General features: G+C 38.5%; 2 protein-coding genes across 7 annotated transcripts in view; one reads left to right on the forward strand and one right to left on the reverse strand.

The window, feature by feature from the left end:
- On the forward strand, nucleotides 1-23,967 carry LOC103133971 (transcriptional regulator ATRX-like). 3 transcript variants are annotated; one of them, XM_016668365.1, is made up of 35 exons: nucleotides 1-187; nucleotides 2,039-2,148; nucleotides 2,236-2,292; nucleotides 2,933-2,948; nucleotides 3,113-3,234; nucleotides 3,306-3,422; nucleotides 3,744-3,853; nucleotides 5,074-5,141; nucleotides 5,237-6,993; nucleotides 8,894-8,954; nucleotides 13,948-14,105; nucleotides 14,241-14,417; nucleotides 14,503-14,599; nucleotides 15,029-15,119; nucleotides 15,244-15,429; nucleotides 15,566-15,710; nucleotides 16,552-16,661; nucleotides 16,805-16,948; nucleotides 17,013-17,190; nucleotides 17,275-17,412; nucleotides 17,517-17,692; nucleotides 17,790-17,907; nucleotides 18,087-18,220; nucleotides 18,294-18,352; nucleotides 18,447-18,538; nucleotides 18,625-18,781; nucleotides 19,201-19,295; nucleotides 19,369-19,474; nucleotides 19,567-19,744; nucleotides 19,838-20,029; nucleotides 20,126-20,269; nucleotides 20,368-20,439; nucleotides 20,527-20,622; nucleotides 22,628-22,756; nucleotides 22,844-23,967. In XM_016668365.1, exons 1-35 carry the CDS (start codon nucleotides 174-176, stop codon nucleotides 22,928-22,930), a joined length of 5,691 nt encoding a protein of 1,896 aa, XP_016523851.1. In that variant the 5' UTR covers nucleotides 1-173; the 3' UTR covers nucleotides 22,931-23,967. The 3 variants fall into 3 exon arrangements, with proteins under 3 accessions (XP_016523851.1, XP_007546056.1, XP_007546058.1); XM_007545994.2 differs by having other exon boundaries at nucleotides 2,236-2,291; nucleotides 2,920-2,948; XM_007545996.2 differs by having other exon boundaries at nucleotides 2,236-2,291; nucleotides 2,920-2,948; nucleotides 17,275-17,382.
- ccdc61 (coiled-coil domain containing 61) overlaps nucleotides 20,196-25,487 on the reverse strand; it is a 10,066-nt gene continuing 4,774 nt past the window's right edge. For 3 of the 4 annotated variants that reach the window (XM_007546000.2, XM_007545997.2, XM_007546001.2), the window contains exons 10-13: nucleotides 25,226-25,423; nucleotides 25,119-25,152; nucleotides 24,868-24,931; nucleotides 23,360-24,385 (exon numbers count right to left, since the gene is read on the reverse strand). In XM_007546000.2, the coding sequence (XP_007546062.1) occupies nucleotides 24,291-24,385; nucleotides 24,868-24,931; nucleotides 25,119-25,152; nucleotides 25,226-25,423 (391 nt within the window). In that variant the 3' untranslated portion in view covers nucleotides 23,360-24,290. Of the gene's footprint in view, nucleotides 20,284-23,359; nucleotides 24,386-24,867; nucleotides 24,932-25,118; nucleotides 25,153-25,225; nucleotides 25,424-25,487 lie in introns of those variants that run through there. The other variant, XR_001661384.1, reaches the window with a different exon arrangement.

The following is a 25,487-nucleotide window of genomic DNA, read 5'->3' on the forward strand; positions in this document are numbered from 1 at the left end:
GTGGCGATATTTCAATCTTGTAAAAAGAGCTAGAACAAGACATGTTTTTTTCCACTTTGCTTCCTCACTGAGGGCTAATTAGCGCCACAGTTTTTCTTTGGCAATTTAGTGAAATGAACCCTAAAGCAATGTGAAATTTTTGAACGACTCCTGTTGTTCTGCTGCTTTCCGACATGTCCGCTTTAAGGTAATTACTAAAGTTTGAAATGGGGGGCGTCTCTTGGTGCTAGCAAGTATAACGATAAAGTAGCTTAGCTCACTGCTAGCGGAATTAGCTAACAGCTAAGCTAACGAGGAGCATAAATTCATCAAAAATAAATAATTTAAGCTCAGTCTGCAGCTTCCCTTTATTACAGAAGGAATTCAGCAACAAATATATGTAGTTACGTTTCGGCGACAACCACTGCTATATAATCTAATTTTTCCTTTGACTGAGCTAAGCTCTCTGTTGTTCGATATTTTGATCAAGAGATGCCTTGGTTTTATGCGTGTTTACAAATCCTGAATAACATACTGTAGGGTAGTTTATTAAAACAACACTTCAATGGACCATGGTTATGAATTAGTCATAAATAGCTTGTGTTCACTTAGATGTTCTATTATCCAAGTTATTCTGGAAATTTAGAGACTCTGCGCTTTTCACAGCATTTCTTTATGAGTTGCTGATTTCTTTTTCCAGCAAAGGTTGGACCTGCTGATGTGTTGTAGTTAGTGTCGAGTGTCGTCATGGTTGCTTCTAATGAATATAATTTATTTTACTGGAGATGTACCATTCAGCTCGGAATAGATGGGCATCGTTGATTAGTTTTCCACATAAGGGTGCACAATATGTAGCAAATATATTGTTATTTCATTATTGATGTCAAAGAACTGTGCTGAATTAAATATTTAGTACTGGTATGCCTTCATGAGTATATTTTCTGCACATTGTGCATGTCTAGACCTCAAGCACTGTTAAAGAGGTGACACTTTGAGAGGAATAACAAGCCTACATGGTGTCAGACTCAACATTTCACATGACTTTTAACTAAATAAATCAATTTCTGACTCCTGGTTCCATAACACCTTGTGTCCCGTTTGATGGTGGTTGCAGGTTCGATTCCCGGCCTGGTGACATTTGCCGCATGTCTTCCCTCTCTCTCATTACCCTCTTTCCTGTCAAACTACTTTCAAATAAAGGCCACTAGAGCCAACAAAACCTTTTTAAAAAAATAAGTTTTGTCTGACCAATTGTTAAGATTTTGTGATTATTGCATTGCAATGTATCAGGAAATTGCACTTTCCATGCCAACAATGTAAGAAACCACATGCATGGATTCTTGTTGTGTAGATGCTCACATCTGATTTGAAACAATCCAAGAGTTATTGAACCATTTTAGTAACTGATAATAATGAAAGACCAAAAGGAGTGAGTATGCCTCTTTGATGCAATGATGTGGATAGTTTTGTAATCTCTTTCTTTTGGATTAAAAACTGCCACACTATCAAAAAATATGTGTTTTTCTCTTTTATTATATCATGATTTGCTGTGGGGGAAATGCAGTTTGTCAAAACTCTGAATCAGCAGGTCAGACCACAAAGAAAAGAGCAATATTGGCTAGAAAAGGCCAAAGATTGGTTGAACCATTGTTGTATATACTACGTTAAAGCAAAGTTTGAAGGCATGAATATATGTAGCTGTGAGTTATGAGAAAAAATGCTTTGTTGATGCTCAGCTGCAGTCTTTGTTGCCTTCTGATTCCTTCTTTACTGGTGCATGGTTGGCCATTACTCAAAAACATTTGACTGAAGTCTGTTTGCATTCCTTTTGTCTAAATATGCAGTTACAAGGCATGCATAGTTTGCTACAAGAGGGGAAAAAAATCCTGTTAGGTTTCATTCATTATTTGCTCTCTGATGATGAAAGATTTTAAAACATTGTCTCTCAATATTCTAAAGGGAAAAAGAAAATCTAAAATATACCAGTGTCAGTTGAGCTACAATCATAGTGCTGTAGATAATAAATCTCTTACAATACCTGCGATTTTCTACTTTTCAGAGGAACCTCCAGCAACAAGCTGAATTTATTGGTCGACAAGCTTCATGAATATTTGGTTCACTCCAGCATTGAGGACAGATATGACATTCCAACATCAGATGGATGTCATGGTACATGTTTTTTTATAAACTCAATAAAAAGCACTGGTAACTTTGTAATAATATTTTTTAAAAACATTACTGATCTTCTGTTTACAGGTCAGATAAACAAACGGTTTTCTGTGGAGAACTCAAGAGTGGATAATGTTACAGAGGTAAATAAGCTTTGGATAGTTAACGTGTTGAACACCGTGGAAAAACCAATAATTCGAACAAAATCATTATTCCTGACCGGTCATGCGATTGGAAACTATAAACTTCAATTGGTGACATTTGTAAATCCCAAAAACTGTTCAGTGAAATTAGGATTTTTATCTTTGCAGCGTCTATTTTTTAAAATGTTTTCACAGATTGTTCCTTGAACTCGTATTTTAAATGAAGTCATTACTGATTACCCTTAAGCAACACAGCTTCACTACTTCATGAGATTTTTTGATGAAATTGGTCAAATTTAATGCAAGGTAACTTTTTCTAATTTGGGAAATATTTTGAAATTTGTAAAAATAAAAATTATTGTCACAAATATCTGAAGCTTAAGTAGTTTAATTTTCTACTTCACCTATTCCTACTGCAAAATAGTTTAAAGACCAGCATATCTATCTACAATCTACATGTCGACTAATCTTGGAATAGCTAACAAAGACATTTAGTTTTAATATCTTTCAACTATAGAATTTAGTTTATTAATTCTGCTGCATTTTTGTAAACTTAAACGTGCAGCTTGCTTATGGCTTAAAAAATAGAAATTCCTTGAGACTAAACCTACAATCACTTATTTTGCAGGCTGGTTTGGACACTAGATATTCGAAAAGGTGAGTTTAACCTTCATTTCTACCAGTCAAGTTAATGTGAAAAGTTTTTATTTACCACCCAAATGGATAAATGAGGGAAAATATTTAAATTTCAACCTTGATAATTGTTGCAAAGTTTTGTAATTAGCATTTTAATTTATTTTTTACTTTTACTGATATTTTAGAAAACCCTCAGTAGTTGTAAAGCACTCCGGACTGGATGAATCTGGCGAATCAAATGCAAGTGAAGACTTTGAGATGCCCGTCAGCTCAAATGGTCACCTTGACGTTACTAGATTGCCTAAAGGTACGTGTTGCAGTTTTTCCCTGCTGTCCCATTTCTGCTTTGTTGTTGGATTTAACCTCTTGCTTTGACAGGTACGGTGTTGGTGAGACCTGAGCCAGTGGACAATGGGAGAGATGAATTCAGAGGTCCAGAATTTCGTAGTCGCAAGCCAGGAGTACTTCGGAAAGAATTTTCAAGGAAACGTGCAGGTCAGCCTCTACACAAATTAAATCCTTCTTATTTTTATGAGCAGTAGAGGTAATATTATCAATAACCCATTTGTGACTTTAGTAATTTGATTAAATTAAAAGAGCAGTGTTTTGTGGTCTTATACAATAATTTATTTTGTTGTTGGAAAGTGGATTTTTCATTTCACTTTATGTATAAAAACTCATTTTTGTCAGTTTGCTTTAAAACATCTCACTCTTACGTTGCTATAAATATTCAGTCGTGTTTTCAAGTAGATCCATGATCCAACAAATGATTTGTATAACAGCGTTGTCGCTAATGATAGAGTTGTCGTTTCCCAGGAGGGCAACATGTGGGAATTGTGTGTTGTACTGCGTGTGGCCGACAAGTTAACCACTTCCGGAGAGATTTGCTTTATCAGCATCCGGTTCTGAAAGTGCTTATTTGCAAGGTAAGTCTACGTCCTGGCACCTCAGAGCCAGAAAATAATCAAAGCAAAAAAGATTATGAATGATTGATTCATTATAGTCAGCTGATTAGCATCATTGGCAAACATTCTTAATAGCATGTTGTGTTTTTTTATTTTATGGTGATGATGGAGTGATTATCAGAATATTTTGATTTACTGGAGAAAGGTTAACATCGTTAATATAAAACATTCCCACTTTGCTTCTTTTCTGTTTCTTTCTTTATAACAAGCACTCGTACAAATTTTGGATAAAATTTTCAGACTGACTCTGAATTACTTGCATTCACTGAATTTTACTCCGGTTAATTTGATTCACAGTGTTGACAGGCAAACCGTAATTAACCTGCTTTCATAATAATATATGAAAAGGCAAAATAATAAAATATATGTCTTAGAGCTTTTCAATCTACCTTAGAATATTACATTTTATTAAAAAAATCCATATTGCATAAAAAATATATACATTTTCTGAGAAACTGTAGCTTGAATGTTCATTAGCTGGAATAAAAACTCAAATTATTTCTGTGCCTAGTGTGTCTTTTTGAACAAAATTACGTTAGTTAAAGAGCTTTTTGATTGTATTGTAATGGAGTTGTTGAGTTTGTCTCAGAAATGCTCCATTGATGTCCTACATGGCTCAACAGAACCTTCTGCTCTTTACCGGTTTACCATTGCAGAGTTGGTAAATCTTCAAATCGAGCAAAACAGTTACGGCAAGAAGAAACTATTTTGACTTTATTTTTCTGTATAGCATTCTGGATTATATATTTTGCATTACCTTCGAAATAAACTGTGCTACACAAACTTGCCTTACATTTACCAGTGATTTGAGCATTTGTTCTACCCCCATGAAGCAAAGACTTCTTACGTTCTTTACCTTGGAATGTCATCAGTCTCGTAGTCAGTACTTATGCTTTGTTTGGTATATTGAGGTTGGGCGGAAAGTATATTTATGTAGCTGTAGATCAAGAGATTGAGGTGTCTGTATGCTGTTTTATGGCTGTAAAGTTTGGCTGTATAAACAACAATGGAAGACCACAGAGTTGTTTTTTTTTCTTGTGGTGCGGTACTAAGAAACTTTGACCTATATAAAATATGTAACCCTTTGAAGATTTAAATATGGAAGTCATAAATGTCTAAGTTTCCAAACAGCTGGCTGCACATATCATATTACAAACTAACAATTTGTTTTCTTTCATTAGTCATGCTACAATTATTACTCAAGTGACGATATCAGTAAGGATAGAGACGGCATGGATGAGCAATGCAGGTGAGATTTCTTGTATGTAGTATACTATTTCAATTGAAATATCAAGGACATTACACAATAAGCTGTTTACCTCGTTTGCTATGTTTTCCATGTAGGTGGTGTGCTGAAGGAGGCAACTTGATCTGCTGTGACTACTGTAGTAATGCTTTCTGCAAGAAATGCATTCTTAGAAATTTGGGCAGGAAGGAGCTCTCCAGCATCTTGGAGAGCAAATGGTATTGCTACGTGTGCAGCCCAGAGCCGCTTTTTGACCTGGTGATGGCCTGCGACACCGTCCTGGAAAATGTGGAGCCCCTGTGGCCTCATCAGCGGAGGAGGAACCGAGCGGAGACGGAGAAGTCTGAACTGTACCGCATACTGTCACAACGCTCTGCGCAGAACATTCCTTTGGATAAATGGGACCACAGTGGCATGGACGGAAATGTGATCTTTAACTACAACAATCTGCAAGTTTCTAAGGATGTTACTAAAAAGGCAAAACATCTGGTAGACTCAACAAATGCCTTAAACCAAACATTCATCAGTTTCATTGAGACGGTAACAACAAGCAAGCCTACGCCCAGTGTTCGCGCTGTGTATTTGAACTCCTTTTTAGCTGTAGTGAAAGGCCTGCGAAAGTCTCTGACCGCACTGGAAGACAGCCTTAAGGAGGAATTTAGAGACCTGGATGTTGGGAGCAATTGGGAAAATATCCTCAGCAGTGACTGCAAACGTCTTATGAGAAATTCAGACATTGAGCTGGATAAGTCTGATAAAAGACGCTTAAGTAGCTTGCAGAAACTGGCAGCTGAGCACTTTGAAGACAATGACTCTGACTCCAAAGGATACATTGACCTCACAAATGACTGTTCTGAGAAGGAACTAGATTCAAGTTCTGAAAACATCGGCCTGACATCATCTTCAAGCGAGGTAGACATGTCTAAAAAGCTAATTGTACAACTTACACCTGTACCTGTGGAGCAGAAAGAATCAGCCAATGTCCCAAAGTTGGATGAAAACTTCCCTGAGGAGGAAAATAAATCTAAGGAAAAGGATGCATCGGAAGAACAGGTTGTTGGAAGTCCTAAGGATGAGAGACAGATGAGCATTGACGCTGCTAGTACGCCGATCTTGCTGAAGGAGAAACAAGGCAACAGACGATCCCCTCGTTTGAAGACGACTCCGTTGCGGAGACAAAGTGACATAATCAAACCGTCACTTTCAGGCGTAGACAGCGAGAGTGACTCTGAACCCGAGGAGACGCCCGACACAGTGCCTGCCACGGGTAATGACGAGCAAACTTTGAGCCGGTCAAGAGATGATTCAGATTCAGATGAAGTACCTGCCGCCCTTCTTGAGCGGGCAGCGATGACGCACAGCTCAGACGAACCTCAGAGCGACGAAGACGGAAACCAAGCACCTCCGGACAAGGTGGCCAAGAAATGCCTGTTTTGGCTCACCAAGAACAGTCCTATGTCGCCGGAGAAGCTGCGGCGAAAACGCAAGATGCTGGACCGCTCATCTGAATCAGAATCGGGCAGCAGAGTAGTTAAGGCTCGACAGGAGAGCGGGACAGATTTCTCAAGTGATGATCAAGACTCTCAGAAGGAAATACAAAACTTAAATACGGTGAGGTCGATCGGGAAGCCTCATCTCATGAGAAGAGAAGAGGAAGGCGTGGTGAGAAAGCAGAAGAGGATGCAAGCTAGCAAGTCCAAAGGGAAACACCATCAGGATGTGACTGATTCGTCATCCTCGTTGAGCGATGATGAACAAGAAGACGACTCTGGCAGCGACGTAAGTGATCAGAAGATGAAACCGATCACAGAAAATGTGGCGTCACTTGGAGTAGCAGCATTCCAACAATCCTCAGGTGAGCTTCTCTAATCTGTCTGCTATTACCTTTTCTTACTGAACTTATATCCTTTATTATGATTTAATAGGCCGGTCACGATAATTAATCAATTAATCGCTTTATGGATGAAGGTTATTGGCCTTATTTTAATGTATCGGCTTTATCGTTTCTTCCTGCCTGTTTCTATTGATGACACTGGATGAAAAATGCATCGTATGTTGTGTTTAGTTTTTATTCAAATGCATTTTTTGTTAATGGAGACTGAGAGTCCATTTTATTTTAATTTTTGGTTGTTTTGTTATGTTTACCAGTTCCAGTGTTAAGTGTTCTTTTGAAAGTGAAATGTATTTATTTTTGGCAGGATATCTCTTGTTTTACTACCATTACATTAGCTTAAAATGGTCTTCTAACAATATTATCGTTTATCGCAATAATTTTTGAGACAATTAATCGCTTAGCAACATTTATCGTGACAGGCCTAATTATGAATAGTAAACTTATTTCTAATTTAAATCTTACTGTAGAGGAACATTAATTGTGAAAGGTAAGTTGCAGGTTGGATTTACCAAACTTTTGACAGAAATGCAAAAGAAAAGTTTGAGATAAAATCTCCAGAAAGTCGTCTATGCACTGGCAGTTTCTGATTTGGGCGAAGGCGCCAGGTGCCCCCCTAGAATTGCCTTTAATGGTTTATAACTGAAACATTTTACAACTTTTCAGTAATCCTCCTTATTATGCCACTGTAATGTAATGTTTCTTGGTTATTTCGGGGTTTTTTCTCCACGTGAAGCTCGTTTGAACTGCCTTGTTGCTGAAATTGTTGAGGAAAAGATACTTTTACAAGAATCTAGATGAGAAGAAGTAACAAATTGATTCATGTGAAGGTTAGGATTGTTATGCACTAAAGATTTTGTGGAGCTCAACACAGATGGTCTTGCCATTTGTCTGTTGTTAAGAAAATGTCTTTGTGTGTTTGATGTTAAAGAGAAGCCCTTTGATTGTTTTGGATACGGGAAAGTAACACAGTGATTAGTCCCGGGCATTAAGGATTCATCCCCTGCTGTTTTATGACAGTGTAAGGGTTTGTCTGTGTGAGGGTAGTTGACCAATCTTATGATAAGGCTATTTGTGTAATCTAAAAGAGAAGAGAGGTATTTAACATTTATAAAATGGTATAAAATTACACCATAAAGATAAACTTGACGAAGAGGCATGTGATAACTGGATGAGCTGCAGAGATCCTCAACATATCGGGTGAGATTGAATAGAAAGACAAATATTAGTTGTGAACTCTGCAAATGTGGTAAAAACAAAAGCCGGTTTTAAAAGAATGGTATAAGAAACCTAAATGCAAAAAGCCATGTAAGGGCCACATGTGGAATATGAAGGTACTCCGGTCAGATGAGACTGAAAAAAACATTTCTAACCTACAAACAAAACACTGTTTGGCTGGATCCCAACACTGCGTCTTGCCTTGAGCAACATTTGTGGTGACAGTACAGGAAAATTATTTAAAGCGCACAGTCAAGGCTACAACAGACTGGTGTTTATTTCTAAGCATATTCAGAAGGGCATTGTCAAAATCCAAACATAAATCTAATTGGGATTCTGTGGAAAGACTTGATAATTGATGTTTAGAGGGCCTCCCTGAATAAATCTGACTCGCCTTGAGATGTTTTACAAAGAAATATAAACAGAGCTTTCTTGCTTTATATGTCTGAAACATTCCATAAAACTTACAGCAATTAGTGCTTTGAAAGACAAGCTATTGACTTAGTGGGTTGTAAATAAAGGAGTTTCTTTATTTCACTCTGAACATAACCTTGTGTCCTGTGTCAGTTTTTGCAGGTAACGAATACCTTGTTTTGGGTAATAACAGACTCAGTCTGCAAATTATATTTTCTTCTTTTCCCCCAAGGAGATGAAGAGCAGTCTGGGCCCTCATGGGCAGCAGAAGATGATGAAGATCCTGAAAATAGGTACGGTTCGAAAAGCCCGGAAGTCGAGTTTGTAAAAGAGTATAGCTGTAAAAGAAAGGATGCAACTCCAAATCCTGGTTTCCGCGCCAAATCTGGGAACATCCAAGTCATTAGAACTGAGTTACGGTCTTTTCAGACACGGCCTAAACGTAGCTGCAGGGCTCCGACAGTCAAATACACATTTTAGCAGAAGAACTTCTACATATATATCAACTTTGTGACTTTTTATCTATATTGTCTCTGTCTTAAATTGCCTTTATAATAATCTAATTACAGAAGTTACATACATTTTTTACGATATACTATTTGATTCTCTTCCCTGTATGCTTAGATAACTCCAGTAGTAGACTTTAACTTGCAGGAACATAAACTCAAACGAGTGAAGGCTTTTTTTTTCCACCTTTGCCAACTTGTCTGTTTATGAAGCACAGATTTTTCATTCGTTGTGATTTGATTTAAGTAAAATGTCACTGAATCTGTTCACAATGCGCATATGTTTTATCCACCAGTGACAGTACCTAAAGCAGATTGAATTTTATTTACAGATTAAGTATAAAGTTTGAGACCTGCATGCAAAAATGTGATATATCTTCTACTCCAACAGAATGCAAAATGAATTTAATATATTTAGAAAATACTTGAAAATGCAGATTAAGTTTTATTTTGGAGAATTGGAGAAAGTCGGGTGTAGTTGCAGGTCTGTTGAAAACTTTATACTTCGCCTGGGCCTGAATTGTGTCATGATTCTGGTGTGAGTTGAGTTTTGAGAAGATGATACAATATCCATTTCAAAATTAAGTTTAATGATTTCATTCAACTTTTGATACATGTTGTTTTCACCGCATATACACCTTTTACTTTCTCACCTCATAATCACTATGTTACAACAGGTCAGCATAGTTGAAATTGACACTGGTGCATTAATTTGCTCATAAGGACCTTTTTCATACAACAATCTTGGACTCATTTGCTGAAGAATTAGCCTGACTCTTACCAAACACGCATCAGCAACTGATGATTACTGGCTTTGAGTTTTATTATCATAAATTATACAACCGTTGTTGGTTTTACTTCCTGAGTAATAGTCCTGATTTAACTGAAATGGTTTCGTCATTTAACCCAATGGCGTATTTTTTCTTGGACACCGTGAGTAATGATATCAATTTGACTTGATAATACTTGCACTCAGTGTGTTTGTGCACCTTGTGTGCCGTCAGTCACAATACAACATAATAGGCATAATGATGCATCATCTCTGAAGGCGAGGTAATGGTTCATGTTAGTTAAACCTTTATTTCATCAGGCAAAACATCAAGAACAATTTCTTTTTTTATGATGTTAGTCTGAAAGTGCTAAAACACTTAAAAGGGGAGAGCACAACAAAATGTACATGCAGTGTGTTCATACAGCAAAACATTTGCCGTTTAGTGTCTCAGATTTAGTATTTTTAAGCAGAAGTGATCAAAGGCAGTCGTGACTCATTTAAAACTGTGAAACAACCCTTTAGCAGATGCCGACATCAGTGAAGTAGGTGACCTACGGTTAGCCAGTCACCTTTTTCTCAGTGTTCGTAAATCATTTTATTCTTCTCAGTCACTGTGTCGCCATGTCTTAATCGACTGTCAATCCAAAATGCCGTCTGATAAACGATTTAAAAAGTGGGAGCTTTTTCTGTGCTTTTTTGAGCTAGTCTGATGTGCTAGCTTTATTAGCTCAGTCAGCACAAAAGGACAACTTGACAACTACTTCCTTTGTCTCTTCAAAGTAAGAATCTCAAGGATGATCAGAGCCTATATTTCATTCCTACAAGAAAATTATCTTATAGGAACAAATAGCTATTTGCTTTCTCATGATAATTCACTATTTTCCACATTCTCACCTTCTCTAGTGGGAGTGTGAGTGCAAGTTGCAGCACAGTGAGATTTGCTATTTATTTCAATGCAAACTACTCTTGGTAGCACAAAGCCATGACTTTGTATTACTTTTCCATTTTACACATTTAAGCACAGAGAGTCCTTGCTCAGAAGAGGAGATGCTAACAGTGAATACCAGAAAGTTTCACTACGTTCTCTTAACACAACGGCAGTAGATAGAAAATCTTTGGTCCCTTCAACCCAAAGTTTTCTTTTGAACTTCCAACTTTGTGTCTGCTTTTTCTATTTCTAGATATAAGCTTGAAAATAGAAAACATTTGAGAATGTTGAAGATGCTGTTCACTTTACAAATACGCTGCACTGCTAGAAAGTTTTTCCTTTCTTTTCATAGTGTTGCATTTGAAGTAGCTTCAGCAGTTTCTGATGCAGTTTTCTGTTAAATAAGATGATGAGAACTGAATTCTTTGTCTCGAGAGTTTTATTACATCATGTTACAACAAGGAGAGCAATATCGATGCTCCTCAGAGCTGTGGCTGCTTGCAGGCGGACACAAAATGTCTACTTTTTGTTTTTTTTAAACATCCCACTCCCACTCTCCAAGATGACCTTCACATACCAACGCTTGGAGAAAAGCTCCATGTTGCCACACTTTGTTGATGCCTTCCAGACACACTCTGTTTTATTTTACCTAGTGATTAACTGTTACAAGCAAAAAGAAGAAAATACAAAATCAAAAGTTACATTTTTTTTATTAATTACAAGTTCATACGTGAACAGCTTCACGTCTCTTGTTTTGTCTTTACTCTCCTCTCTAAGAAAACTTTGACCAGTCAGGACTGGATAAATCATTCTGAGGATTGTGTTGCAGTAGGAATGTTGGCAATAAGTAGTTGGCAAAGTCCTGCTCCCCATACATGTGCACACCTCACTCTTCTTCTTTTAATATTAATTTAATTGAGAACCTGTGAAATAGTTTACAATACTGTTATGAAGAAACATACTCTAAATGAATATATGAATTTTAAATGAAGTATCTATGCAATATAAAGTTATATCAATGAAGCAACAAGACTGAAAACATTTCATAAACTATGATTATTGGTTAACAATGGCACCCACACAATTGCATTAAATACAAGCTCATGTTGTTAGCCTGCAAAGTTTACTAATGACAATTAATTAGTTATTTATGATATACAATTTTTTTTTTTTTACTAAAGTTAAAAAAAAAAAAGTCTTTATGGAGATCTTTACATAGAGAGAAATGGAATCTAGTTGGCACAGTCCATCTTTTATTTAAATGCATTTCTGCTTTATACATATATAATTTATTCATATTTCATTCATATTTAAATATTTGGTCAACTCTTGTCCAAAGCAGGATTTCCTGACTCTTTCCTGAACTGGTGTTCTTCATGTTTTGCAACCACTTTCTATACACAGAGTATACATTTCTGCTGACCATTAAAAACCAATCCCAACCCAAATTCTGCCTAACTGGAAAACCAATCGTTTTTAATTGCAGTTACGCAGGTGAAGACTTTTTCTTCCAGGTCAGTCCTTTTAGAAATTACCGGCAACTTTGTATATACTGGGAATTGAGAGTGGGCTGTGAAACACGACTTTTAAAATGTAAAGCAACCTAAACCTCCACAATCCCTTTAACGACATCCATGTTTGTCTCTCGTGTTTTTCCAGGTTGGATTTTCTGACAGCACAGCAGTGAAAACAATGCTGTTAGGAAACTGTCGCTTAATCTGGGACTTTAGGCCTCTATCTATCTATCTGTCTGCCATCCCTCTGTTTTAGTTGTAGTGGTAGTGCTTAGTACATGTAGATAAAAATGGTCAGCAGAAATGTGAGCTTCATATTGTTTGTGGTTTTTTGCTTAAACTTTAAAAGGATATTGTAGAAACGCATGCGGTTGTCCCGGGCAACCCATGCGTGTTAGTGACCCTCATAAGTGTTTGCTATTTAGATTGTCTTTTTTTCTAAGTTAAATCAAGACTGAAGGTGCTCGTCGTCTTTTACCTCTGCTGTAACTACTGTACTGTATTATTTTTTTTATGTTAACATATTCAGATCTAATCATCTTGTAACGCTTGTGGAAAAAACTTGGCGTGGCCAGCATTTAAACCCCACCTTCAGATCCGGGTCTGACCTGTCTGAGAACTTTGATAAACTCAAAGTCCATCTCATGAAGTACGGACTTCTGGTGATTACTAGTCATTACAGGAGCTCATGTATATATTTTTTTGTAGCTGTACATACTTTTGATCCTTCTTAACACCATGTAGTATTGAAACCAAACGCTTTTTACATTTGTAAACTGGCCTTATTTATTTTTTATTACTTTTTGGGATCATTTTCTTTTTTTTTGTTTTGCTTTTATTTTCCATCAGAGATTGAAAAAAACGGGCGAGGTAACTTTTTATTCTACGTAATTTTTTTTTTTTTTTACAAACTTCTCAGTTAAGCAGTTTTGTGCCTTTTTTAAAAAAGAGAATTATAGAATACTTTTTTTCTTTATAAGTTTAAGTTTTTGCCCCCTTTGTTCAGAGTTGATCAGTATTTCGAAAAGGTTGAGTAAATTGGGCTACATCTGAAATCATTGTGACTTTTCACTTGGGGAAAAAAAGTGTTACAAGCATGAAAAAAAAAGACTTGTGATTCCCTGTTTTGCTTAAAAACAAGAAAAATGCAAAGACTTTTTTTTTTTTCGTTTTTATTTTGTCTGTGAACCTTAATTGCTGTAATAAATATTTACGTTTAAAATGCCTCTGCCTCTTTTTTAATTCTTATGTTTCTATCTTAGTTGCCTTATTTTTAGAGCTGACCTATTTGTAACTTTTGCAAAGGTTTAAGGTGTAACATCATCTGAAATTTCTATAAAAGTAATTAATCCAGTTAGTCTGTTCACACCGTTTTGAGTTTTTACGTTAAAGCAGAGCAGGGACAGCCATTAGCAAAGTAGCAGATATTTTATAGAGATTTCATCCACATTTTCCTCCTCTGTTGTTGCTATTTATCTTTGATTATATATTAAATCTGTTAAAATTATTTAAGTAATTGTAAAGTAAACTACAGGTGCCTTTTTCCTTGTGTTCTACTTTTAAAAGAATCGCTAAGCAATTGCTATTGGCCCAAATTAAAGCCAACCTCTCTTCGGATGGGGACATTTCTTCCGAAGGGGAAACTCAGGAGGATCCGTCTGAATCAGATGGCGACGGGGAACCTAGTCAAGGCAATGAGGATGATAATGCAGCAGATGCTCACAGTAAGTCTTTTGGCTTTTTGTAAAGAAGAAACAAATCCAGCTTTTAGTGCTGACTCAGCGCTGAGCGTAAAGCATCCATCTGGAGTCCTGCCTGTTTGCCAGGTGGATATGACGGTAGAATATATTTCTGTGCAGGAGAAGACCTGGCTTCAGAGTCATCAGACAGCATGCTCGATGAGCCAAAGTCCAGGCACCACCTTCTCCGCCACAAACTCACTTTAGATGAGGGAGCTTCCAGTGACAAGACAGAACCTGAGGGTGAAGTAGGGATGCAGAAGAGCAAAGGAAGAACCAGGAGGAAACGTCTGTTTTGTAAGCAAGCGCACAAATTGCACCGATGTAGGTGGAGGAGGAACGTAAACGCTGCTCTAATGTTTAGTTTTTATCCCTTGTCAAGCTGGTAGTGAGACTTGTAGTGAAGGTAGCGAAGAGACGGAGATGAGCGAGGAGCTGAGTGAGTCCGAGGATGATCCTGCTGAAGATGGGATCGAGAGGTACATTTCATTTTTACCGTCGTCTTTGGTAGAGAAATGCTCCAAGATGAAGAAAAGGTAAAAAAAAACGTTTCAGCATTGTTGCTCCTATGCTGCCGGAAATGAGTTCATATAAACGCATGATGGAAATCATATTAAAGACACATGTGAACTGTTACGTTTGAGGTTGAAAGGGTCATGCAGCAGTGTTTTTCATAAACTTTTAATTTTATATTGAATTTGTCAAACGGGTTCAAATGTTTACATACTCACACTTTGTTTAGGTTCATCGTCTTCCCGCGTTTAAATCAGAGCAGCTAAAAGAATTAAACAAAATTGCACATCAAAGAGTAAAAAAAAGACATTAGTAATGGTATTTTTATTACTTCTAATTGTAGATAAATTGGTACACATGGAGAAATATCTAATTCTTTTCTCTTTTTGCACCAGATCAAGCAAACAAGAAAAGGAAGCAACTTGTAGTTTTGAACTGAACAAGCAAGTGCCCTGCATTTTACTGTCTGACTCCAGTATTGAGAAGGTAGCAGCATCACTTCTTTCTGCTTCACACATCTCACACCATTATCTCCAGATTTTATCTTTGGGTTGAGGAAAATGAGGTCTTTTATTTTACCTTGTGGGGGGTTTTGGGAAAACTTGAGCAGAGCGACGAAGAGGATGCAAATGAGGAGAACAGCGAAAGTAAAGGCACCCCAAAAGGACGCAAAAAGATCCGCAAAATTATTGACGACGAGAATCTCCGTGCCGAGACTCAAGAAGCCCTCAGAGAGGAAGAGGAGAGACGTCAGCGCTTGGCGGACAGATCGCAACAGATGGAGGACTGGAGAGAGGTGCAACCATTATCCCTATAAACTTTGATTTGAAAGTTAAACTTGCTAGTTGTATCGTTGAGGCTTCACATAGATTTGGCCTGTGTTTTTTCTTGTTCTGGAAAAAATCTGCTGACTGTTTGTCATTGCTCACCAGATAACTGTAATCCCAGATGAGTTGTCTCAAGTGGAATGTCCCGTCACAACCAAGCTGGTCCTGGACCAGGACGAAGAGACCAAGATGCCGCTCGTTCAGGTGCACAGGAACCTGGTTACGAGCCTGAAGCCTCACCAAGTGGACGGTTAGCTTGTATTTGACTCTATTAGCTGCAAAAGCACCCGAGTTAGTTAATTCTAATTTTATTTCAGTCTTTCACTTGAAAAAGAGAAATATATTAGCTTTCTGCTCTCCTAATTCAAATGGTTACTGACGAGTCGATTCTTCAAGAGTCACCAGACTCAGATCTATAGAAATGAGTTTTACTTTTTCAATTGAATTACTGAAATAAATATTTTGGTGACATTATTAGCCAGGGGTCCCAAACTGCAGGTTTTAGAGCTGAAATTACTAATTGGATTAATTAGATTAATCAATTATTGAAATAATCATCAAGCAGCTTTAATAGTTAATCGTTAACTGGAGTATATAGACTCAAAGGGCCATTTGTTGGGAAAAGAAAACACATTCAAAGCAGTAATTAAGCCAAAAACGTATCAAGATAAAGACATTTGTCTGCAAATATGTTTTAGCCTGAACTTCACTCAGTTCAGTTTCACTAAATGAATATGTTATTGCATTTTAGGCAATAAAGTGTTTATTTTCTTTTTTAAAAAGGGAATTGATTTTTAAAAACCATTTAGCGTATTTCTAATATTGTATAAAAAATTCTAAAAAACATCAGTAGAAAGAGTCATTTTTAAATAATCTGATTGACAGAACAATGACGAGATTAATCGATTCCTGAAGTAATTGTCAGTTGCAGCCATTGATTTGTTTAAAACACATCTGAAAGCTGCAGGACTGAAAGGTGGGAGTTTCACACTCATGTTCTAATCGATTGCGGTCGCGCCTCTATACTTTGTAGGAACGTCACAAAACACGAGTGAAAAGTTTCCTACCACATCGGTGTTGTGCTCTTCTAGGTGTCCAGTTTATTTGGGACAGCTGCTGTGAGTCGGTGAAGAAGGCCAACTCTTCCCCCGGATCAGGCTGCGTCCTGGCGCACTGCATGGGTTTGGGAAAGACTCTGCAGGTGAGGAACAGGAATTAAACATTTTTAGACCCTTCAGTGTTGAAGGAAACCAAACATATTAAACTCATAATGTTGCCGTTTGCAAAAAAAAACAAACTCCAGCACTCTTCCTGAACTACTCTCATTTTCAATCTCTCTTCCAGGTGGTGGCCTTCCTTCACACAGTGCTGCTGTCATCAAACCTGAAGTTCAGAACAGCCTTGGTCGTTTGTCCACTTAATACCGTCCTCAACTGGGTCAGTGAATTCAAGAGATGGCAGCACAGCCTTGGAGAAGATAGAGTTAAGGTATGACAGATAAATGACCGGCGGTCCATATGTTGGCCTGATACAAACAAACCTTTTGATCCAGGTTTCAGAGATGGCTAATCTGAAGCATCTTCCGGAACGTCTCAGAGCTCTGCAGACGTGGCAGAGAGACGGAGGGATCGTGATAATGGGGTATGAGATGTACCGCAACCTGTCCCAGAACTCCAAAGCCGCCAGCGAGGAGTGGAACAAGGAGCTGAAGAGCGCATTAGTAGATCCAGGTGCTCTAGAGGAATGGCCATCATGTAGCGCTCTCCGGCTTTATTTCCCATTCATCTCCTCGTTTATTGTCGTTTTCTTTTCAGGTCCGGACTTTGTGATTTGTGACGAGGGTCACATTCTTCGTAATGAATCGTCATGCATCTCCAAAGCCATGAACGGCATCAAGACCCAGAGGAGAGTGGTGCTGACGGGTACGCCGCTTCAGAACAACCTCGTTGAGTGTAGGTCCTCAAATGAAACAACTCTAGCACAGCTAAAAAACGCCGTTTAGGTTACTTTGTAGAACCTTTAGTTGACACTCCTCTGACCTGTTGTGCCTTTGCAGACCACTGCATGGTAAATTTCATCAAGAAGAACCTCCTGGGCTCCCTGAGTGAGTTCAGAAACCGCTTCATCAACCCCATGCAGAACGGCCAGTGTGCCGACTCCACCCCAAGAGACGTGCGGATCATGAAGAAGCGCGCTCATGTTCTTCATGCGGTTTTAGCTGGATGTGTGCAGGTGAGAAGAAGAACAACAACAACAACAACCTGCTGGGTGGTAGTTGTATGCTACGTTTCCGCTTTCTGAAAGCTGAGTCAGTTTTCCGTTTTCTTAGAGAAGAGATTACTCTGAGCTAACTCAGTTTCTGCCTCCAAAACACGAGTATGTGCTGCTGGTGAGGATCTCCCCACTTCAGTATAAGCTGTATCGCTACTACCTCGACCAAGTTGCAAGTAAGGACATGTTTACCACTAAATAACCACCAATCAGTCAAACCGTACCGGAAGGGTTCACTTTTGTTGGAACTTTTGCTTTTTAAACATATTGTAAATACAATCACGACACTGTAAATTATCTCCAGATGCAGGCGTTTTACCAGAATCATATTAATAGAAAATGTTTTTATTTTCAGATGAGGGCTCAGCAATTAGGCAAAAACCCCTGAAAACTGGCGCCAACCTTTTCAGGGATTTTCAGGTCCTCAGCCGAATCTGGACTCATCCATGGTGTCTTCACCTCAGCGATCTTGGCAAAGAAAGGAGGAAGGTAGAGCAACCACACTGAGTCAACACCTCACTGGTTTGACCTTGATTAACTCAGACTCTTTATTTGATTACAGAAGAATTTTTGTAAGAAGAAACAGCAGATGATCAACGTAGAGACGATTGTGGCGGAGAGGTGAATTAGTCTTTTTTTAATGCTTTCACGGTTTTCCTTCACGATGATAATCAGAAAGCTTTTCTTTATCCTGTAATGTGTTTTTATGAAACAGTGGATTGAAACAGAACGAAGGAAATGAACAAAATGTCAATGGACTCAGTACCATGTCTACTGACGGACCCCAAACTGTTCGAGTGGTGGAAGGTATTGCAGCCTCATGTCACTGAACCCTGATCCTAAAACTTAGAGAAGTTTCAACCAGAGTTTCTTCTCTTTTCTCCTCTTTGTAGGCGAGAAATCATCCAGCAGCTCGAGGTCTCAGAGTCCCGTTGAAGCCTGGTACCGGCATCTGCTGTCTGAAAGAGACGCCAGAATCATGGAGCATTCTGGGAAAATGGTGCTCTTGTTTGAAATCCTCCGGATGGCTGAAAACCTGGATGACAAAGTGTACGATTCTTTTTTAAAACAAACCCCTTGAACTTTTACATATTTCTTCATGTACCAGACTAAAACTTCAGCATGAGATTTTATTGATTTGATTAAAACAAAAACTGTAATTACATTGAAGATTGTTTACAGAATTTGTTGTACAAATTAAAATCAGATGATGTTAGAAGACCGGCGGTGACATTGGATTTTATTTAAGGTTGTCTTAGTAAAGGGGGTTAAACACAATTATCACTCTGCAGATTTTCATTTCAAACTAGACATCCTCTCCCTTCTGCTTCTCACGTATGTGCCACTTTGTGTTCGTTTGCCTCACGGGGTGTAAAAACTTTGAAAAGGTTCTGAAAGAGAATATATTTGACCAGCAGTGCTGCCGTTCTGATGGTTCCTCACATCCAAACCCGTTTTTACCTTCTTAGGCTGGTGTTCAGTCAGTCCTTGATCTCACTGAACCTGATTGAGGATTTCCTCGCAGCTTCTCACAATGCCAGAGACCCGTTATCATCCATCAAAGGTAAGAAAGAAAGGGACGTTTTAACTGGATGTTTTTCTCAGTTGTTGATTTTTGTGCTTTCTTAACTAATCAGAGGGCAGCTGGATTAAAAACGTGGATTACTATCGTCTTGATGGCTCTGTCAGTGCCTCATTGAGGAAGAAATGGGCGGATGAGTTTAATGATGCTGACAACTTCCGGTACTCTTTGTCCCTTGTTGTTGATTATGCTTAAAAAAAACAAACAAAAAAAAAACATTCCCTACTGTAATTTAAATGTTTAATGATTTCAGTGGCAGACTGTTTCTGATTTCGACGAGAGCCGGATCACTTGGGATCAACCTTGTGGCTGCCAACAGGGTCGTCATCTTTGACGCTTCGTGGAACCCTTCACACGACATACAGAGCATCTACAGGGTGTATCGCTTCGGCCAGCTGAAACAAGTGTTTGTGTACCGCTTGTTGGCTCAGGTAAAGATCGGGCCTGAATAAAATATATCTAAATAAATGCTTTAGCAAGTTATTTGTGAAATAATTTTTAAAAAATGGTCTGGTTGTCACCAGGGAACGATGGAGGAGAAGATCTACGATCGGCAGGTGACCAAGCAGTCTCTGTCCTATCGAGTCGTAGATCATCAGCAGATTGAAAGACACTTCACTTTCCATGAGCTGACTGAACTCTACACATTTGAGCCGGACCTGCTCGATGATCCAAACTCTAAGAAGAGCAAGAGACCGACACCGATTCTCCCGAAGGTGACTTCACCATCTTCAAATGATCACAGAAAGGCCAGCTTTTTTTTTTTTTTTTTTACACCACTTAAAAAAAAATTGTACACGTTTGTTTCTCAGGACAGCATCCTAGCAGAGCTGATGGATATCTGTAAAGACCGGATAGTGTCTTACCATGAGCATGAATCCCTGCTGGACCACAAGCACGAGGAGGAGCTCAGCGAAGCCGAGCGCAAAGCTGCGTGGGCCGAGTACGAAGCCGAGGTAATGCTACTATCCTAAAAGATAATTGATAAAGACACAGTTTACGTCAGACTGTTTATATCTGGTGCATTTAAATGTTTTATCTTGTTTTTCACCAGTCAAACACAGCCAAACTCCCAGTCAGCTCAAGCCAGGACAGATTGCAGAAGAAGACCAATGAGCAGCTACTGGTGCGAAAAAAAGAAATGTAAAAATTATCTGAGAATTGATATGACTTATATTTGGAATCTAAAAAAAACGCTTGTACGTCTTTGCAGGAAATACTCAACAAAAGCAGAGCAAATGTGTCGCTAGCTTTCCTGACCCTGCAGAATATGAGGATTCCCTCTATAGAGGACTACATGTTGCGACTGGTGAGTGAACTCAAATATTTTTTTTTGACTGCTGGTTTGCTGAGGTTCTCAGCACGATCTCAATTGAATGGCCAGCAGGGGGCGCCACCTTCCCAAGCGTCTGCACATGCATGAAAGCAAGAAACAAAAAATACCCAAACGTATTCAGGGTACAACTGAATGGTTTCTGTTTTTGATATGGTAGTTGTGTGTCGCCCTTTCTGATACCACCCTGGGCAATCACCATGTGGCTCATCATAAGAGTTTGTTAAAATCACATGCGTGGATATTTTTCACATTTATCCACATGTGAAAAATACTTAGATTTCCTACTTTTCAGACAGCATAGAAACCCTGTGTTTTCCTGTTTGCAGTGCTTGTGAACCTTAAGAACGGCTCCTTAATGTGGGTGAAATACAGGAGATGTAACAGCAAGAAATAGACTGATAGCTAACCAGATGTTCTCGTACTAATTAACATCGTAGCGGCGATAAAGTAGCATTAGCTTGTTTTCAGGCAGGGAGGGGAACTGTAATATATATCAGCTTAAATCCGAACCATTAAAATCAAGACAAAATATGAACGACTCACTAAAGGACTGCTGAGAAAAATGTAATATTCTTAGTGTTTAATACAGTTAATCTTACCACATGTGAAAAAGGTGGATTGAGCAGGTTTAGTTTGAGTAAGAGGGCTTTAAGTTAGCCCTGCAGAAAAGAATGTCTGTTATGAGGAAGGAGCCACGTCATAAATTAACTCTGGCTCACAGGCAGGGGAGGAGACGAGTCTCCCACAGAGAAATACTAAAAACTTAAGGAAAAACACACTAACAACACATAATACTTTTATTAATTGTAATTTAATTAGTAGACTTGAGCTTGAACTAGTCTAATTTGTAGTTTTATATTAACAGCACTGGTAGGGAGCCAAACATATAATCAAAACTATTATAACATTAATTAGAAAATGTCTAGAATGAATGTGCTTCTATTGAAAACGCTCAGGAATACTCTATAAGTGTTTTAATTTGTCAAATCGGTGCTTATATCTAAGAGGATGGAGAAGTTCTGAATAACTTGACGGTGCCAGGCTCTCTCTGCCACTGTTAAAATTATTACAAGGGTCTGTGTTTGGATAGGTGCTCTGGAAGGCAATAAAATCAAGATGCCTTTTGTTGAACTCTAGTAAAACTAGAGGCTTTGTTCCAACCAGGCATTAGGAGCAACATCACATTTCAAACTGGCATGAGAAGAGCTTGCTGTAATGACCTTTGGTCTCCCTTGTCTAGATAGAGAAGCCCTGAAATTAAACAGCTCTCAGAAGGTAATAAAATTGCTTTGGACGTCCCCAACTTAGTAACTTGAAACTAGTTGTAGCTGTACAAGGAGAACAACACGCCTTAATCGCTTAATTGCATGAATTAAAACAAAGAAAACACCCTTTTTGAATAAAAGTATGGGCTCCAGAGGAACGAATCAGATTTGCTATTTGCAGCAACATCTCCAAAAAACACATTTTTTCCCTTTTTTTCTATTTCCTACTTTTCTACTTGTGTCAGGTAAATGAGTGTCTGTTTTAGTGTGTTTGGAGTGTCTGTGTTGTCGATGTGATTTTACACTTTTAAATGTCGGAATAAACTCTGAAAATGTACAACGTGGAGCGCTGATTGTTATCTCTGTGGCTTTTGTTTCCACGCATGGCATCACTGAATCCAGGAGGACGAGAGAATACAACGAGCCAGAAGTTTTAAAAAATATTATCTTAAAAGGACATACATACATGAACATATGCAGCTCGGCAGGAAAGGTCATTGCTTTGAGTCGCTTGTAGACAGGTTGACGTCCATTTTAAAGTAGTAAATCACATTATTCAATGCTAAATGATGTTTATTAGAGAACTGGCCTTCAAGAAAGAATTTATATTTCACCTCTTATCCACTCTATCACAAGACTCTGAACTGAATAAAGTAGGTACAATAGAAGGAGACGTCTCTTGAATATTCATCGACTGCATTTTTCTCCTACAGGGGCAGCAGTACCCCTTCCTACCTGAGGCGGAGCTGCAGATCAAAGCTGAGCTCTGGAGGCAGTCTGACGTGAACAGACGGGACATCACCCAATCCTTTTATCAAGACTCTCTGGCACAGCATCAGTCCGTAAGTCACTCGTGTGTTAGCGAATGTTCCTTGTCAGTACAGGTTTGTACAAATGGCCACTCTGACATTTCAATCCTCTTTCCTCAGCTCACGTTCCAGATTCAGGCCTTACTCAACAGTCGACGAACTCTTGTGAGTCCCGTTACTCTGAACACTTCAACCCAGCCTGGCTAGACGCGATCCGAGCCTTAATGCGAAAACGGATGTTTTGTTCTTTGCTACTTTAGTCACTTAGCTTCATTTCGTCTTGACTAAATAAATGAATGTATAACTGAACCCTGTAGAAATCCTTAACACTGTTTTTATGCTGCATTACCATGTAATCCACTGTGGCAGTTTGACTTGGACGTGCTATGCATTTTAAATTAAGATTATTCACAAATGTTATTTTTGTGTTCCTGTTAAGAAACCTTTTCTCATAAAATAAACTTTTGTACTTTTGCAATGATACCTCTGATCTGTATTTAAAGTGAATTATTTTCGATGTGCTGCTTTTTTTATTTTAAACCCCAAGATGCCAAAAATCCCACTAACAGCCTTTCACTTAAACTGTGTTCATTTATTCCCGACAGAAATAAAGACCACCGAGACAAAATACAAGCATTTTTTTCCTCAGAGGTTGTATTTCTTATAATCTTTAGGAGATACAAAAGGCAAATAGGAAAAACAAAAATAACAGTAACAGTCAGTTTGCACACAATTTGGTTAAAAAAATTTGGCCATTTTGCGGTTTGTAAACAGCTTTAAGTCAGCCCAGGTTACTTTCCCACACAAGGTTTGGGTTTATCGAAATGGGACCAAAACAAGTAAAACTTCAATAATAATGCACATGTGGATCAGTTATAATGGTAAAATACACTGGGAACCTTCAGATTCAAACAAAAGAAAACAAAATAAAAAAATAAAACTTTGGCAGGAATCACATTTTAACAGGTATGCTTTTGGCAGCATGCAAATCTGCTTTGACATTGCCCCTGGAATCTATCCCAGCATGCATTGGAGAGAAAGACCATGTTCAAAATGACAATAAAAACAATACAACAGATTTAGTCATCTCCAGAGATAATTTGTAGAAATGTATATATTATGACGGCACACTGTGATGAGAGACATATGACCCATTTATCTTCCCTATTCTGTACTGAGGACGGATGAAGCATTGTAAACACAAAAAGACGCCTAACGCTGCACTTTTAATGTATCATAATAGTTAAAAAAAAACAAACTCTAAATAAAATAATCATCAACCAAAACGCCTGCAAACATGCACAAGTTTGGCCGACTTTAAAACGACCTACAATTTCCACATAGAATCAGTCACATTTAAATTATTTAAGAATTTAGGACATTAAAAAAAAATCACATAAAAACAGTCCAGTGACCTTCACAGTGATGGTTGTGGATACCTGCAGTAATGGCGATCAGCCTCCAGAGGGAGCTTTAGTCTCGCTAGAAACACAACCAGCTGTTACTGTTTGATCCAGGATGTGTTCCTCCTCAGACTGCCTGGCTCACACGCGGCTCCCGCAGCCGTCTAGTGTCCCGTGTCCAGGTCCCTCATGTATTCCTGAAGCGCCTGCAGCCTCGCATCGATCTCTGACAGCTCAGCCCCAGTGTCTATGGAGCTCTCTGTGGTTTGGACATCGAATGATTACTACACAAATGGCATCAACCGAGACTTTATTAAGTGTTTTCCAGCCACATTGTGCTAAAATTTATATATCAAATATACGACTTAAGAGAAATTTTACTTCCTAATTTAACACCTTGAAATTGGGCCTCTGTCTCTTTAATTGGGCTAATCCTTTAGTATTATTTTTACCAGTGTTTCAGTGAGAAGTAGCTGTTATGAGCTCAAATGATGAGCAGTTCAACCAGGTTTTTGCTAATTGCTGCTGGCTAGTCTGAAGGAGCAGAATGTTTTGCACAGCTGAATGGTTGCCATGGGAGATTCAATTATTTCTCAAACATGCATGAAAGAATCAAAGCAACTCCAGGTGTGTTTTCCAAGAGGGAATAACATTATAACATAAAGCTAAAAAAAATGTCAATTTTCCATAATAGTGGAATAATTTCTTTCAAAAGAAAAAAAAATGCATTAATGAAGTTACCTTTGTCTTTTATTCTGTGTGTTGGAGTGCTACTTAATGGCTTTCTGGTAAAAAGGCCTCGAGACTGAAACAGGAAATGGAAACAAGAAACCATTAATTTTACATGCAGAAGGGGGAAAAAGGCACAAATGGATTAATCATAAGTACTGTTTTTATAGCTCTGATGATTTTGTAACCTCATTTAATCCATTTTTTTTCCTTTCTCAAACATAGTCCACATTTACCCACTCACTATCGAGTTAATTACTCACCATATTAGGTCCGTTGTATGTCTGTTTTCTTCCCCTGTAAAAAGAATGGAGGATTAAAATAGCTGAGACACTTTTCTGAAGACTCATTTCCAGTGCAGTGCCAGTACCTGAAAAGCGTTTTGGCCATTTCATCCATGTCTGCTAATGAGCTGTCAGAGGAGTTCCTGCTGCCTCGGCGCTCCAGCGACAGGCTCCTGCCTCTGCTTCCGGCCCGGACCGCCTGAGGATAAGCCTCCCTGGACCGGGAGCGGCCCCGCTCCGGGAGCACCGGGGAATTCAGGATTTCCCGTCGCACCTTCCGCTGTCTGGCGATAAAAAACAATAAATTAAAAATAATAAATTCACCTGCTGTACTGAATACAGAGTCAG

Source organism: Poecilia formosa, unplaced genomic scaffold, assembly GCF_000485575.1.
Source record: "Poecilia formosa unplaced genomic scaffold, Poecilia_formosa-5.1.2 Scaffold14, whole genome shotgun sequence".
In the NCBI taxonomy this organism is placed as follows: Eukaryota; Metazoa; Chordata; class Actinopteri; order Cyprinodontiformes; family Poeciliidae; genus Poecilia; species Poecilia formosa.

Bases quoted from the DNA above. Each gene is read 5' to 3' on its own strand.
- LOC103133971 (XM_007545994.2), top strand. The intron at 16,662-16,804 runs GTGAGGAACAGG...TCTCTCTTCCAG, and splicing joins GTTTGGGAAAGACTCTGCAG to GTGGTGGCCTTCCTTCACAC. The intron at 19,296-19,368 runs GTAAGAAAGAAA...TTAACTAATCAG, and splicing joins CCCGTTATCATCCATCAAAG to AGGGCAGCTGGATTAAAAAC.